This window comes from Epinephelus fuscoguttatus, linkage group LG1 (genome assembly GCF_011397635.1).
Source record: "Epinephelus fuscoguttatus linkage group LG1, E.fuscoguttatus.final_Chr_v1".
Taxonomy (NCBI): Eukaryota; Metazoa; Chordata; class Actinopteri; order Perciformes; family Serranidae; genus Epinephelus; species Epinephelus fuscoguttatus.
Genome location: NC_064752.1, coordinates 51105851 through 51123428, shown reverse-complemented (window position 1 = coordinate 51123428; position 17578 = coordinate 51105851). Strand labels below are relative to the sequence as shown.

Here is a 17578-nt window from a genome sequence, read left to right as displayed (position 1 = left end):
CGGGCTCATAGCTCTAATGAGATCCCCCGCCATGACGTAGAGAATACAGGGCCAACTAGTAACGCCCCCAAGTTTAATTTGTAGAAACCAGTTGCAATGGTCTATCTATCCACCAGGAGGAGCAGTGAGTGTGGAAGCTGAAGTGCTTTACTGAGCCTCTTATTACACTAATAGTGGGAGAGAGCTTCCCACACAGAGTATATTTAATGATTATCAGGCTACCATATCATAGGTCATAAATATTATGCTTCAGCGTTTTGTTATTCAAAAGAATTGCATGAAAATTAAAGTGAAGTAAAGCTGGGAACCAAGCGATAGTACAGCAAGAACAAACCTGTGTTTGAATCATCAATCTTAGCGGCTGAATTTGGTAATGATGATGTCATATAGTAATAAATATAATAACATATATATATCAATATATATTACCATTACTATTGCTATATAAATGTAATTTATAGTGCTGTTAGATTGCTGTTAGACCACCCCACTCCATTTACAGAATGTGCGACAAACGATTTTTTTAACCTCAGACTACACGCCAACATATATGGACTGAAGCAGAATCTTTCGTTAGATAAAAACAGTTTGTGAATATTGGAAATATATATATATATATATATATATATATATATATATTTTTTTTTTCATTCCTAAATATTCTTGTTAAATAAATGTTTATTTCTCTTTAAAAGGGTGTACTTACGTCATTATGCCTTTATTATCATTATATAAGTTTAAAAAATGGTCTAAAAACAGCAAAATTACAACAATAACAAAAATGGTCTTAAAAGCACAATATTACGCAATATTATCGCTTATCACAATAATTTCTGACGCAATTAATCACCCAGCAAAATTTGTTATCGTGACAGGCCTACCAATCACTTTCTGTGGCCTCAAAATAGCAACATGCAACAATGCACCTAAGTACATTAGGTTAGACCGTGCCCAGAGTCACCATTGAGTCATTTTCCACGACAGGACACTGACACTTTTAAATTTCAACCCTAAAATGTCCTGCAAAGAGTTGTTTTTTAATAGCCAATCTTTTTCAAAAAGTGTGAATGTTGAAAAAACATAAATGGGCCAATATATCAAACACATCAGATTTTCCTCAAATACTGATATCAGTATAAGCTTAATAATCTCGTATCAGTGAAGCAGCAACCATAATGTGCACGAAAGCCAACCAGCTCTACATTAGACCTAAAACTAGAGCTGGGTGACAGATCAACAGAATTACCTCACCTCTATTTACATATTTTGTCAATGACAACATTCTGATATTGAAATATTGGGTGGGTTAAACGTTTTTGTCTCAATAAATGATGTCAGGTTAAATAATACCAAACTCTGTAACTACATCACAGCAAATATTTCAAGTTTTTAGCCATTTTTATTAAGAAACATACAATGTGACCATTTGGATCAATGCAGTAACCATGAATTATAGTTTTTATAATGATCTTTTAAGAAATTTAATAACTATTGCAATGTATTGACAGTGAGATAATGGTGCAAATATTAGCAAGCTATTAATTGTGGCCAAATGACCCCCACTGATAAAAATTTTCAAAATCATCCACTTTTTCTCCAATAATTGCAAGAATACATTTTTACAAAGTCCAAGGTTTTCCTCTGTCAGCAGGGGCTCAGTTCTTTATTTGCACTCTTAACTTATGAAAGTTTTCTTTTGTGGATCCACTAAACTGTGGACGGCACATTCTACAGCAAAGACAGTCCATAGTGCAGTTTGACAATAACTTTGTGAAGTCATGCCAGTAGGCCAGCCACTGTTTTCCCTTGGCCTTGAACTCTGTACTGGGCCACTACTGTATCTGCACACACTCCTACATTGAGTTTTCTCAAATTATCTGTGCTCCATTGCTCAGCCTTTCCCCTCTTAAGCAACTGCATCTCACCTCTCCACCCTCTCTTCTATGTTTTCTGCTTCTCTTTGCCTATCTGATCCACCCTGAGTGATTCTGTATACATCAGCTTAGGGAGATGCCCTCCCCATCTACCACTCTACTTCTCATTCTCTTACCTTTCAAGAAATGAATGACTTTGCCCCACTTCCCTGCATCAAATGGGTGGAGCTTTTCAAGGCCCATGAAGGTGATGTTGTAGTCTGGGTGGTACACAATGGGCAGACATGTTGGAGGGATGTTGATGTACAAGTCAGTGTGGTAAGACCTGGAAAAAAGTTTTAAAAAGGTGTTCAATACAGCGCCGCTGCATTACATGTACAGTGATTACCTCAATGGCTGAATGAGCATTCTTAGAACTGTCGCTGTTTGTGCTGCTCACCTCCCTTTCCCTTTATCTTCTCTGTGAGACATGTTTGTCGGGCATTGCTACTTTCGTCTGGGGGGAAAATAAAGATAACCAAAAGAATATTAAGTTCATTCACCTGTGGGTCTGAGTGCTGTAACGTTAAATATGTACAGTAACTCAGAACATTAATAAGCCTTGTTGTAAATTAGATTTCTTAAAATGCCTTCATTTACCAAAGAGCGGAAAATATATTGGCCAAGTGAGAATGTGGGACAATAAAATACATGAATAAAAACAGTATTTCTCGCGCATGCGTATTGGCGTGTACATTTTCACAGACGCAACGGCACAAAGCAGCCGTCAAACGTTTGTGTGCATTCGGCCCTGCATATTCTAGCGTTTAAGTTAAAACGTTTCCACGTTTACTGCATGAATTATCAATCAGTCCACAGTTACTAGCAGCAGCCGCTGTTACTTACCTGCCACTGAATGTGGAATAACGCTGATCGCCGAACAGCTGATGGAAATAGTTACTGGGAATGGTCACTGTTAGTTATTCCGACAGGATTTAGCTTGGATTATCTGTCAACTGCCAGCTAACAGCCTCTCCTGGCGGTGTGCCTTTGACAGTATGCTAAATCCGTCCTGCTCATGAGTTAATTTTTTTCTAGTATGGTGAGGGCGAGGAAGGCATGACCCGCCCTACTCTACTCGACTCATCCTCTGATTGGCTTACCTTTATATTATCTTCCCAACGCTGATCAATCCCACTCCTCTTGTCAAAATCTAACCAATCCAACCAACGAAGGCGACGACTACCGGCCAATCAGAAGGGGGTGTAGGGCGGGTCATTTCTTCGCCATCCCAGGAAAAGAAAGTTTGCGTCCAACCCAGTGCTACGTAGAATACGTACATTATATACATACGAGCTCCGTCACTTACGTTGTCAGTACACACGTACATTTAAAACAGAGGTGACATGAACTCCAAAAAGCTACACTTTCTTTCTTTGACACTTTCTTTTTGTCCTGTTCTAAAGTATATTGATCATGATATACTAGACATTAGACAAAAGGCGCTGTCTTGTCGCTGTGTTGCAACAGACTGATATAAGGTCTAGGTTAGAGACTGTTCATTACTTGCCAGAGGAGGGTGGCTGGGGTGTGACTTCTTTTTTTTAATTTAATTATTATTTTGATCCTTCCCAAAGCTACAGATATTTCCCCCTGAGCCTCCCTGAGTGATTGGTTGAAAATGCACGACCCTCCCTCCACCATAAATTAGTTAGTAGATTTTTACCTTACCTGAAAACTCACTTAAAAAAGAAAAAAAAAAGTGTGTCATGCATGCTGGTTAGTTTGTGCAAATGAGCAAATGATTTATTTTTGGCCAAATTTTTGAATGAGATGTAGAATAAAGTGATTTTGATGAAATATCACTATTTTAAGCTCAGATTTTGTTGTGTTTTATTCTGATGTGTTCAAGGACTGTCACAAATTTGATAGTCCAGTGATAATAACTATTTTTACAGTTTCTGGCTAATGATGTAATTTTGGCAAAGAAAACCTGCCTCATACAGTAAGAAATTATAAATCTCAGATGTAGTCAGTTTAGGGATGGGTCCTAAAATGTTAGCATTTATTTGTCAACTTGGCACAATGCACAAGCACATTTTCATAATTTTATTTCTTGACATTGTGTTACCGACTGGCTCAAGACCGGCAACAAAATGGAGGCCACACACAGATATATCAATCGAAAGTTAATTTATTTAACTCAGACAAACACAGTAAATAATTGATGGCATGTGCAAGTAGGAAGGGTATCCGTCATATTAGTAGTGTGTGGATGAGTGAAACACGGTGTAATGTGTGCTGTAAGGTGCAGTATATAAAGCAAAGGAAGCAGGCTGAAGAGGATGCAGCAGGCCCAGCTGGGAGAGAGTGTGTGACCAAAAGGGTGGTCCTATGCCCTCTGCAAGCCCAACCCAAAAGGGCAGGCACTCCCTCCCAGCTCCCCCTACCAGCAAACTCCCAGTAACTGCAAGAGAGAGAGCCAAGTCAGACATGGGCAGGCAGACTGAACAAGTGCGTCACACCCCCTCCTTTAAAATGGGGGTCCTAACTAGGATCCCCAAAAGTCAATGACAGCTACTATATAACTTTCAACTCTCAATAACCAGCTCAAACAGCTGAGGACGTTAATCAAAAACACTCTATATTAACACTCTATATTAACGTTAACATGTAAGTAATCATTCAGCCTATGTTAACTATATTAACTGGATATCCTTTCAACTTGTGACCGTCGAGGCCACCTCCCTCGGCAACCTTGGTATCTTAGGAAGCAGTTTAAGAGAGAGGAGAGCCAGAACAGATAGAGACACTGCAAGGAGGACGCACACAAGTGAATTTAAAGAGATAGTGCACCCAAAAATGAAAATTCAGCCATGTCCTCACATCCCTTGCGGAGATGGGGCTAGAAATAAATCTCCACCTAATGGAGGCTGGGCGCCCCAGATTGAAACGTCCAAAAAACACATAACTGAAACAACAGAATATCTCCATACTGCTCGTGCGTAGTGATCCAAGTGACCTGAAGCCCCGACATAAAAAGTTGTTTGGAAAAACGTCATGTAAACTCTGTTTTTAGCCTCATTGTTGCCTGTAGCTCTAACTGCCTCTCTGTAGACCGACTTCACAGACTCAAAAACTTATTGACAGTGAGGAGACCACTCAAACTTAATCTCTGGGCTAAGAAAAGATGTGAGCGGAGCAACCACCATGGAGAAATTTTTGCAAAACCCACAGTAGTAGCCCACCATACGAAAGGAACGAGACAGTTCTTTCTTGGTTGTCCGCACAGGAAACTGGTCAACAGCTAACACCTTGGCCCTTACAGGCCACACCTGCCCTTGGCCAACTACCTTACCCAGGTAGGTGACTGTCACCTTGGCAAGCTCACATTTTGCCAGTTCGATGGTGAGACATGCCCAGGCCATATGGTCAAACAGGGCCCTGATGTGCCGAAGATGATCTTCCCAAGGATCACTGTAAATCACAACATCATCCAAGTAGCCTACACAGCGCAGCCCACCAGACCAGACACAACCTTGTTCATGAGGTGCTGGAAGGTGGCAGGAGCATAAGCTGCAATGCAAGCCGAATGGCATCACGGTGTAAGAATACAAACCCCTGGGTGTGATAAATGCCGGGATCTCTTTAGCTAGAGGAGTCACAGGCACCTGCCAGTAACCTTTAAGTGAGTCGAACTTACTAAAACACTGACAAACCGACCTGATCCACACAATCCTCCAAGCGTGGGAGTGGGAAAGAGTCAGGCTTGGTTACTTTGTTCACTTCCCCAGATCAATACAAGGTCTAAAGTACATCAGACTTTTTAACTAGTAAACATGGGGAAGACTTACTGGACACACATGGCTGATTTGGTTTTCCAGTCAACTGACATGTGTGGCAAGTTTTGATAAAGGCTGAGATGTCTCTTTTCAAACGTGGCCAGTAAAAATGCCGCATAACTCGATCATAGGTTTTTCTCACACCTAAATTACCAGGTACACCATCATGAGCGGTCTGAAGGATAGTTAAACGTAACAAAGAGGGCAAAACTACTTGGACAATCTCATTACCCCAAAACACAGTCCCCCTGGGGAACCCTTTTTCTCACCAACAGGCCGTCTTGGAGAAAGTAGCCACAAGCTGCACTCTCTGCCTCACCATCTGGTAGATCTTGGCTGTACAGTGACTGAAGCGAGGGATCATCTTTTTGCTCTTTCACAAGGTCACAGCAAGATACAGGCAAGGGGAAAGCAGACACAGGAAACACAGGCTTTCTTTTCCTACCCGAATTATCAAGACATGAACTATCTTCAGCACGACTCAAGGCACGTGTCACTGCACAGGTGGGTAGCACTACAGGGGATTTTTGGGAGACTCAGAACCTTCTACCTGAGAAGTTGGGGTGTCCACCATTACAGGCGCATCAGGCCACACTTGATTGCCAGCCAGGTCATTCCCTAAGATGACCTGTGCGCCCCCCATTAGGCAGAGAAGGGCGCATTCCCATGGTCACATCACCTTGCACCAGATCTGAAAACAGTGTCAATTTATGCTGAGGAGCTGAAAAGACAGTCAAACCCATTCCCCGGACATCCCCAGTGGTCCCAGTGTCAGTCTCTGGAGAATAAGGCAACACAGAGTTCACAATAAATGAGTCCAGTGCCCCTGAGTGTCTATGTATTTTTACAGGTACTTTCCTATTGCTCCTAACCAGTGAAACATAACCATCTGGCACAAATGCAGCATAACCAGGATCAGTCTCATCATTAACTGAAAAATTTGCCTGTTCTTGCTCCACCACAGGAACCTTGAACAGCAACCCTGAGGAAGAGGGTTTTGTGTGTGCCTGCACAGCAGCAATGGCACGGCCCCTTTCTTCTGCACACAAAGACCCCGAGGGTTTTGAGGGAACATAACCAGACTTTGACCTTTTCTTCAACACTGGACACTCAATTCGCCAGTGTCCCTTACCAAAACTTCAGGAAAAACAGAGATGACCCCACCCTTCTCTTCATCGGAGGAGAGAGTGTGGAGACTGTCACCTCCTTCAAGTTCCTGGGCACCCACATCTCAGCTGATCTCTCCTGGACCCCCAACATCACAGCTATGGTGAAAGAGGCACAGCAGCAGCTGTGCTTCTTGAGAGTTCTAAAAAAAAACAACTTGGAGAAGAGGCTGCTGCTGGCCTTCTACCTCTCCTCCGTGGAGAGCATCCTCACATACTATCTGTGTGTGTGGTATGCTGGCTCCAAGGCAGCTGACAGGAAAACCCTCCAAAGAGTGATCAACTCAGCACAAAAAAAATAATTGGTTGCCCTCTGCCCACGCTGGATGACATATCCAAATCCCACTGTCACAACAGGATCACATCCACAACAGACCCCTCACATCCAGCACATCACCTGTTTGAACTGATGCCCTCCAGGCGGCGCTACCCCTGGGCCATAAGAACTGCCAACAAACACGATCCCCCAACTACTGCTACTGCTCTGGAACTCCAATACCTACCTCAACTGTGCTGAACAGCAATCATGCACTTATATTTATATTTATATTTATATTTATTGCTAAATTGCACAACTGTGTCTGTTTTATTTATTGTTTTTTATACCAGTAGGTGTTTTATGTCATTTATGTTTTTATTGTCTTCCTTTGCACTGTGTGGGCTGAGCACCCATAATTTCGTTGTACCGTGTACAATGACAATAAAGTCTATTCTATTATAAAACAATAGTTACAGATGCGGGTTGGGTCCAGTTTCCCCCGTAAACTGCGATCTGTTTTTGTTGAAGACTTATCTGTCCCCTATGCCAAAGACTTACTGGGGAAAGCCCCCACAATGCTCTCCCTGCAGCCAGAGTCACCACGACCACGGCTCTCACCAAAACAACTTTTATGGGTCAAGACAAACTCATCAGTTCCTGTAAATCCTCCAAGGTTTCTACCTCAGAAGCAACACACCAGCGGTTGAAATGAGTGGCTAAATCGCGAGCAAATTCAGTGTAAGACTGCTTCTCTTTCTTGAATGATCTGAATCGCTGATGATAAGCTTCCAGTACCAGCTCAAATGCCCTAAGTACAGCAGCTTTAACCAACTGATAGCTACCACTATCTGTAGCACTCAAGGCTGAGAAAGCCTCATGGGCCTTGCCAGTGAGCACACATTGAAGCAGCAGAGTACGCTCAGCATCAGACCAACTACATGCTTCGGCTAAACGTTCAAACAACACGAAGAAAATATCAGGGTCCCGTTCATTAAACTTGGAACTTGCCTTCACTTATAAGATCCAACTTATAATGCTCCAACTGTAGCCTTTGTGTTGCCTGGGTATGGGCTAGTTCAGTTTCCCGAAGACAGGCCTCCTGTTGCAACTTTTCTACCTCCAGAACACTCTTTTGTTCCTGCTTGAGTTGTAGCAGAAGGAGCTCTTTCTGTTGCTCAAATGTCAAGCCAGTCCCAAGCCCAGTCAAAACAGGAGCCAACACTTTACCTGGCCCACTGACCCTAGCCAAAACTACATCAAACAACCTAGTCACTTTTACCGAAGCACTTGCACCTTCCACCGAAGATAAAATATTCAGCTCCACCAAGTGGGCCTTTAACATGGCCAACAACTCCTCTTTATTCATCTTCTTAGAAACCTCAACACTGTAATAGTCAGCTACTTGGAATAGCTGATCTCTTTTGTAAGAGTTGAGCAAATCCTCACATGGAGCCTAAACAAAATCTTAAATTGAAGCCATTTCACAGTTTTACCACCTAGGGCGCATTTTTCCAGCACTGAAACTATTTCAGCACACCACAAATAGGCCAAAACTAGAAGGAAAGACGAAGTTCTCCACCGCCACACAACAGAATTAACGGCTGCTTTGAATATGGAACCCCATCCCTCTGGCTTACTGTGTAACCAATACTAGCTGACTCACTCAACCCTAGAATTAATGCAGGTGTGACCTGACTAAGTTGGATAAGACACTTTAAGCTTTTCCTAGCCTGGGTTCCCTTAGTAATACCAATTTTAAAATACAGACACACAGATAAGTGTAACAAAAATGAGAGATGTGGCTTCAAGATTCAAAATGTAGAGATGTTTATTTCACAATTAAAATAGGCCTATATCAATTTATATGAGTTCAAGTTAAAAATGTGAAACAAGTATTTCAACAATCCTCAATGCTATGCTGGCCCTGGACAACTGTGCTGCAAAAAAAGGATGAGATAATAGTTATTAAAAAGAGAAAACATGAAGTTTGAAAAACAAGACTGGCGGAGGGGGACCAGCAGGTACTCCTTCTCTAGGCCACCACATGATCCCGCCTTAATCACACAGCAAACTACAAACACACACATACACAAGTCACTTAGTCATGGGGACTCTGTACCTAAGGTTTGTAAACCATAGACTGTATAAAAATAATGGACGTAGTCACCCTGACGTCGCCCACCCGTTTCTGAGGAGTGGATTTGAAGCTCAAAAAGGGGGGCACGCAAGATGGCGACGGAGTAAGCAGCTTATTATCGAGCTCTCAGCACTAAACTTATATTTGAAGCACTTTTCTGCAATAGATGACAAAGTTTAGTTGGTAAAGTTTGCTGAAGAAAGTCCCTCAATACTGTCCGGCTTGAACTGATCCAGCAATGCTAAAAGGCCGAAATCTGCTCAAAAAAGATCGAGTGAACCAGGCAAGGAGGGAAAAAGTAGCAACTTTGCTAGCGAACACAACTACGATGGGGGGGATGGATTGCAACGTGCAAGTGGATAACGAGGAAGAGTTTCCTCCATTGCCGGTGACTCCAAGTAAACCCCCACTTCCCAAGAAACCTGCACTTTCGTGTTAATATCGACAACGATTTTAACTCTGAAAATGCCGTCCTTATCAACTCCAGAAGTGATGCGACTGAAAAAATGGTGGAAGCTGTTTGTGTCAAAATGAAAGACATGACTGAGAAGATTGTTGGCATTGAAAAACGAGTGGAGAAAAGTGAGGAAACTGTTATGAAATGCTTGAATTGCGTATCTGACCTGGAAAGTTATGGGCGGCGGTGGAATTTAAGGCTCTATGGTGTTACAGAAGCTGAAAAGGAAGATGTGCGCGCAGAGGCGATCAAGGTATGCTGAGAGGTACTGCCATCCGAGAGGGAGAAGCTCCATGATGCCATAGATGTCGCTCATTGGGTGGGGAAACAACGCCATGGTGACCCACGGGCCCGCGGCATCATCCTGAGGTTCGTCTCCCGGCGGCACAGAGAGGCAATTTGGAAAGCTGCTAAGAAGTGCGCCTTTCTTCAGAGCAATGGACTATGCTTCACTTAAGTAACGAAGGAGGACAGAGAAAACAGACAGAAACTGTGGCCTAAGATAAAGAGTGCATGTGAGGAGGGAAAATCAGCTTACTTTGTAGGAGGAAGAGGTTTTATTAATGGTACAGAAGTTCATCCTACCTGAGGAGACCACAGACTTGATCATCTGATTTCTCAGGTTTGCTTGGGTTTATGCATGTTTTTCAGGATGCATCCTGCTAAGAGACATTTTCATTTATATCATTGGGGAAGTTTATTTTTAATGTATTAAGAATTTATGGAGGAAAAAAAAGTGAGTGGCTTTTTAGTTGCAAATTTCTTAATTGTTTTTTTCAGTTGACTTTTTAAGAAGAGGAAAAATGAGGCCAACTCTGTTTTTGTTGAAGTGCTCATATTGAAGCACTAAAATTGTGCTGATCTCGATTCAGTAAGTTCTCTAAGTTTCACTAAAGGTTTACGTAAATTAATCTTTACATTTGATTATTTACTACTATTTGTAGTAATCTGTTTTGTAATTCTTTGTTTTTTTTAGTACAAACAAATAATATCACTCAGGATACAAAATGCACCGTACAAGTGAAAAAGCTCAACACAAATGCAGTATACAGGCGCTCAGGAACAGTTGGTAATGACCTTTATTTTCACCACAGCAAACAAGGTACGGAGCAGATAAAATAAATACAGAATAAAGTTCGTTCTTCGGGCTGAAAGCCCTCACACAGTCTCTGGGGCTCAGACGAGCGGAAGAGACGCGACCGGAGTCGGCCGTGGAACCGAGGGGAAGCTCCTTAGCCCCCGGCTCCAAACAGTTCAGTTCTCTTTTGGTGTGAGGGGAAGAGAAGTAGCTTACTTCAGCAGATGACGACGAGGAGGAAGCTCCGTGGCCCGAAGAGCCGGCTGCACGTGCGGAGGTGCCGACGGGGAGAGAGCAGAGGAGTGGTCGGAGGCAGGCGGGGGGGGTCGTAGCCAGATGAGCAGTCCGCGAAGGCAGAGGCACCGATGGGGAGCAGGCAAGAGGATAGACGAGGCCAGGCGGAGGAGTCGTTACCAGCCGAGCAGTCAGATACCAGAAACGCTGAGGTAGAGCACGAGGTCAGGGACAGAAAGCAGGTGAGTTTACCGGGAAGCAGACAAGGAGAGCAGGTCGGGAACAGGCAGAGTCGGCACCGGGAGATCAGACAGGAGATGAATGCTGGAAAGTCTCACATGACGCTGAAGAACAATCTGGCAACGAGTGAGAGTGCTGGAGAGGCTTATATGCAGGGCTGATTATGATGAGCTGCAGCTGTGCAGGCAGGTGAGCAGAGTTGGGCTGATAAGGTGGACGTGGCTGGCAGGTAGAGTGGAGCAGAGGGAGGGAGAGTGGAAAATCACTGCAGCAGAGTGACAGGAGGGGAATGAGAGACAGGGACTGTGACACATTTTCCTTATAAAGCCTCGCTATTCACATCACATCACCGTATTGTCAGTCAATTAATCATTCAATATCATGTTTAAGTAAGGGCCCCATATTTTAAAGAATATCTCCAGTTTGTTGTTCAGTTTAAAAATTAGTTGTTCATAGTTTGCCATTTTAGTCATTTCTCCACACCATTCATTAAAAGGGATGGCATTTTTTGTTTTCCAGTGCCTAAGCACTATCCTACAGCCAGTGATAAGAGCTAATCTACACCATAAAACTTGTTGGCCTGTCAAACCTGTCCCTTCTGGTATTATATCCAGTATGCAGAGTGCTGGGCTTTGTATCATTTCAGTACCAAGTACCTTGTTAAGGAAGAATATTATATTATTCCATAAATTCCTGGTCATTTGACAATCGTATAACATGTGTTTAAATGTACCTTTGTCACTATCACATCTCCAACACAAATCAGATTCCCCTAGCTTGAGTCTTGCCATCTTACATGGAGTCCAGTAGCTCCTATGAATAATCCTGTAAGTGATTAATCTCATCTGTATTTCTCTCGATGTTTTACACCAGGAACCCACAATTTCTCTGAATCTCTCATCGGTTATTTCTCTTTCTAAATCCTCTTCCCAGGCTTGTTTGAGACCATTAAGTTTTGGTGGGAGAGACTGTCTCATAGTGCTGTAAAATCTCGAAGCCCCACTCTTCACCTGTTGTCTGTTCTGTAACATTTCTTGTATACTAGTTTGGTGTATTAAGGGAAGTTTTCTTTTCATGGACATTATACAACTTCTCAGCTGGAGATATTTCCAAAAGTCTTTCTTAGGAATTTTATATTTATTCATTATCTGTCCAAATGACATAAAATTATCATCCTCGAAAACATCATCAATAAAGTTCTCCAATAAAACGTCTTCTTGCCCACTTTTAAGAGTTTGTTGTGCCAAAGAGGCGATTTTCTGGTAAAAGAAGGCTTTTCCCCAATAATTTGGTGTGCCATTTTCCAAGTGTCCCTTGCAAACTCAAGCAATGGGTTCCTAAATGGTATTTCTCCTCTTGTTTGTGATATAAAAGCCTGTACCGGAAGGGGTTCTGTAAGTTCCTTTTCAATTAAAACCCATCCTGGGACTTGGTCTTCTGCCATATAGTTTGGACATCTGATTCAAAGAAAAAGCATAATGATACCAGTCAACTCTTGGTAGACTGAGACCCCCATCCTCATTAGCTGTGCACAGTTTAATTCTATTGAAAAGAGGTCTTCTGCCTGCCCATAGAAATGAATTTATTGCCCTATTGAATCTTGATAGTAGTGGGGGAGGGAATCTCAACGGTAAAAGACATGTGATATAGTTGATTTGTGGAACTATTATCATTTTTAAGATGTTTATTTTGCCTAATAAGGATAGTCCTAGCTTTGTCCAATTTTGTAAAGTACTCCCAATTTTCTGAATAAGGGGGAGGAGATTTTCCATCATTATATTATTCAAGGCTGGGGTAATCTTAATGCCTAGATAAACCAAGCCTGAAGGAAGCCAATTAAACTGCCAGTTTTTTCTCATCGCTGGTGGGCAACTCTTTGACAAAGGCATTGCCTCTGATTTCCCCCAATTTATCTTATAGCCTGAGATCAGAGAAAAGGAATCAATCACCAACAGTATATGAGGAACAGCTATTTCTGGATTTGATGATAATAACAACACATCATCTGCATATAATAGCAGTTTATGTTCTGTTTTTCCAGCGTGAATTCCCCTAATATTTGTGTTGCATCTAATGGCGGCCGCTAAAGGCTCTAATACTAACGCAGAAAAAAAGAAAAAAAGGATGTTGACTGAGGGGTGACTATTTCTAATGAAGTTCTCTTTTGTTCTACTTCTTTCCCTACCGTTATTTATGGGGTAAAGATGCAGATCTCCAGTACTCTATGCATTTTACTGTGCACTCATCATCTGATTAAGTAAGGGACAGTGACTGTATGTATTTTTACACTTTGTTTATTTTTAATGTATTTTGGCATCTGCCTCTGAGCGAGGGACAGCTACTTAGAGTGTTTTGATGCAGGTTGTTTACTTTACTATGCATTTATGGCCTAATTGTTAATAGAGGGACAGCTACTTAGTATGTTATCCGTTGTACTGTGCACTTGTGATCTGTTTGATAATTGAGGGACAGTTACTTTATGACCTTTTTGCACTTTATTTTCCTTACTGTGCATTTGTCATTGTTAATTGAGGGACAGCGACTCAGTGACTTTTCTGCACTTTATTTTCTTACTGTGCATTTGTCATTGTTAATTGAGGGACAGCGACTCAGTGACTTTTCTGCACTTTATTTTTTCTTACTGTGTATTTGTGATCTGATTGTTAATTGATGGACAGTGACTCAGTGACTTCTTTGCACTTTATTTTTCTTACTGTGCATCTGTGATCTGATTGTTGATTGAGGGACAGCTACTCAGTGACTTTTTTGCACTTTATTTCTCTTACTGTGCATTTGTATTCTGATTGTTAATTGAGGGACAACTACTCAGTGTCTTTTGGTACTTCATCCCTTTTACTGTGCACTTTTGATCTGACTGTTAATTGAGGGACAATTTATTGATTTTAATTATTTGTTATTTGACAGTTGGGTACTTTAGTTGCCCCCTCAAGCACACATGTTTTATTGTTGCTCACAGTGCCTTTTTGTATGAGCAGAACTTATTATGCATATATGTATATTGATTTTCGGTGTATCTACTGCTATTTAGTTGTGACACATGTGTTTAAGATTGTTGTATTGTTGTTGTGTTTTTCTTTGTCTGTGAGCTGGCACTATATTGTATGGCGGAAGTGTAAATTGTCTTTCCACACACCTGCACTGATTGCTTCTAGCGTATTTAAACGCCACTTCCGTAATCTGAGTTACACACTGAAGAAGACTTTCTGTCGAAACGTCTGTGTTTCTGGTAACGCCACCCAAGTCGATTTATTAAATTTACCAAAAGGACATTTGTGAGTGCTGGCTTCTTTTCTTTTTTTCTGCTGCTTTTGGCCGTGCACCTGTAGAGTGGATTTATTTTGAGAGTGCTTGCTTCTTTCCTATGTGATCTAATACTAACGCAAAAATCAGTGGGCTGAGGGGGCACCCTTGCCTCGTGCCTCTATGAAGGTCAAAACTTGTAGATATCCTTCTATTTATAAATGAAGACCCTAATCCAAACCTATGTAACAACTTGAATAAATACTTCCACTCTACTCTATCAAACGCTTTCTCAGCGTCAAGCGAGAAAGCGACAGTAGGATCGATGTTATTCCTTGTATGCCAAATTAAATGTAATAACCTGCGAACATTGTCTGCAGAAGACCTCCCCCTAATAAAACCCACCTGATCCGGGTGAATAAGACTGGGCAAGTGTTTCTCCAGTCTTAAAGCTAGAACCTTAGCCAGTATTTTGGCATCGACATGAATAAGTGAGACTGGTCGATAGCTTCCGCATTGCTGGGGGTCCTTGCCTTTTTTATGTATGAGTGTGATCACAGCGGATTGCATGCTCTCTGGCATATAAGTGCATCCTGAAAAACTGTGCGCAGCTTTCGCGCCAAGATGTCAGAAAATGCTTTATAAAAATATGTGGGGAAGCCATCCTCCCCAGGGGACCTCCCAGAATTCAGATCTTTTATCGCTTGCTGGATTTCTTCTAATGTAATATCTCCCCCAATTTCTTTCTGTATTTGTTCTGACAGGGATGGCAACTGTACCGCTGACAAAAAATTGTCTATATCCTCCTCTGTTTTGGTGAACTGTGATGTATACAACAATTGGTAAAATGTCCTAAATGTCTCATTTATCTCCCCACTATCTGTGGTTAAGCCCCCATCATCCTTTAACACAGATGTTATTAGTGTTTGATTATATTGTTGTTTTGCTCGTTGAGCCAAAAACCTGCCAGCTGTTTCCCCTTGTTCGTAGTACCTTTGTTTACACCTAAACAATGCATATTCTGCTTTCTTCTGCAAGATGGAATTTAATTCGTATTTTAGTTTATTTAAATGAGACAGAACCCCCGGATTAAGTTGAGATGCATGTGACTTTTCAAGCTCCTTAATTTCCTTCTCTAAATTGAGTAAGCGGATAGTAGTTTGTTTTTTTAGGTAAGAAGCATGTTGGATTAATCGGCCCCTTAAACAGGCTTTGAACGCATCCCACTCCAGACCAGGATTAGCAGTGGATCCTTCATTAAATTCCCAGTACTCCAAAATTTCTTTTTGGATGAAATTATATGATTTCTCATCGTGGAGTAGAGAAGTATTAAATCGCCAACTAATTATAAAAACTTTAGATCATGAGTTAAAACGAACCACCATTTCCACTGGACCGTGGTCTGACATAACAATATTACCAACTGATGCGCTCACAGTCATATCTACCAATTGCTTAGTTATCAAAAAGTAGTCTATTCTAGAATAGGAAGAGTGGGGATTTGAATAGAAAGAATACTCCCTTTCTTGAGGATGTAAGAGCCTCCAGATGTCAACCAACCCCAGCTCTTCTTCCAGAACATCTATTTCTAGTTGAGATTTCTGTGTTGTTCTTATGTTAGGGATATTTGATTTATCAAGTACCAGGTTTCTCACCTGGTTAAAATCCCCCCCAAGTATCACATAGGTATTCCCAATTTGTTTCACAGTATTGCAAATGTCAACAAAAAATTTCAGTCAGTATTTGGGGCATATATATTAATAAAAGAACATCTAATGCCACCAAAACTTGTGTCTAATGCAATCCATCTGCCATCCCCACCAGAAAGTTTCTTATGGATAACAATGTTAAGGTTCTTACGGATTAGTATGCACACTCCCCTCTGTTTGGAGGAGTAGGCACTGAAAAATACTTTACCAACCCGGTCTCTCTGGAGTTTTGTGGATTCCTCATTATTTAAATAAGTTTCTTGCAAGAAGCAAAGATCGACCTTTTTTTGTTTCAAGTACAGAAGAAGTGTTTTCCTCTTTATAGCTAAATTTGCCCCTTTAATATTCCAAGAGAGCACTTTAAGTATTTCTGTCATAATAAGCTATATCTGTTATTTCGATCTGTGTCCCTGACCATTGGCCTAAATATTGTTCCAAACTGCATAAAAACATGTCATTGTAAGCCACATTCTTAATTATCTGCTTCCCTGTGCTCAACATACATACATAAAAAGAGTAAGAACCTACATATAAAAGAAAACACTCAGCTGGCAACCAAACAAAATGGTTTGCCATACCTTTAACCCCTAAACAACACAATGAAGTAATACGTCCGTGAAACTCGAAGTCCCAACCCCGCTGGACGCTCCCCCTGAACCCCTCCTTTTTTTTAACATTAATTTTTCTCAGTTTTTTATTTTCTTTCTCCTCTCCCCCTTCCTATTTTAGCTCCATCCCTGTATATATATTTTTAGTGGAGAACTATAGTAGTCCTTCCCCATGCCTTACTTTGACATAGCCTACTGACATAAGGTTTATAGTCCATCCGAAAACCCTGCGAGTTATAGCTAGATATATCTGGCAAATAACTTCCAAACCTAGGATTCATTCTCGTAAAATATTAGAATCTTCCCTTCTTTTATATAGCAGCTCCCAACACTGAGTCCTGTACGTAATTTATGCAAATAATTCAGTCTTTCACAGCCCTCACTATCAAGTTATTCATAAAAAAAATAAATAAATAAAAAAATAAAGTCAGATGCTGCAGGAAATCACTTATAATCCCCATAATCCTGTAAATTAACTTAAGATATAACTCAGTTTGTATGTTCAAAGATGACACAAGTATAGTTCACCAGTTCAGATGGTTTGTCCTGGACTTTCAACCCTCATCGCACCTTGCAGCATCCCAGTAAAGAAAGAAAATAATAAATAAATAAATAAAATTAAGTAAATAAATATCCAATCTCCTCGAGTGCAGTGAGGGGACTGCAATGTCTGTAAACACTGTCTTCCATCGTACTGGCTGACTCAATGAGGAGGAAAAAAAAAACAACAAAAA

At 41.3% G+C, this 17578-nt stretch overlaps 1 protein-coding gene and 1 long non-coding RNA gene across 2 annotated transcripts in view; one reads left to right on the top strand and one right to left on the bottom strand.

Moving 5' to 3' along the window:
• Nucleotides 1-2980, bottom strand: part of hdac11 (histone deacetylase 11) — a 184627-nt gene extending 181647 nt beyond the window's left edge. The window contains exons 1-3 of the mRNA XM_049571583.1: nt 2760-2980; nt 2314-2370; nt 2051-2199 (exon numbers count right to left, since the gene is read on the bottom strand). Of these exons, the coding sequence (XP_049427540.1) occupies nt 2051-2199; nt 2314-2345 (181 nt within the window). The 5' untranslated portion in view covers nt 2346-2370; nt 2760-2980. The remainder of the gene's footprint in view (nt 1-2050; nt 2200-2313; nt 2371-2759) is intronic.
• Nucleotides 1-17578, top strand: part of LOC125886100 (uncharacterized) — a 233265-nt gene that overhangs the window by 194610 nt on the left and 21077 nt on the right. The gene's annotated exons all lie outside the window — the stretch shown is intronic.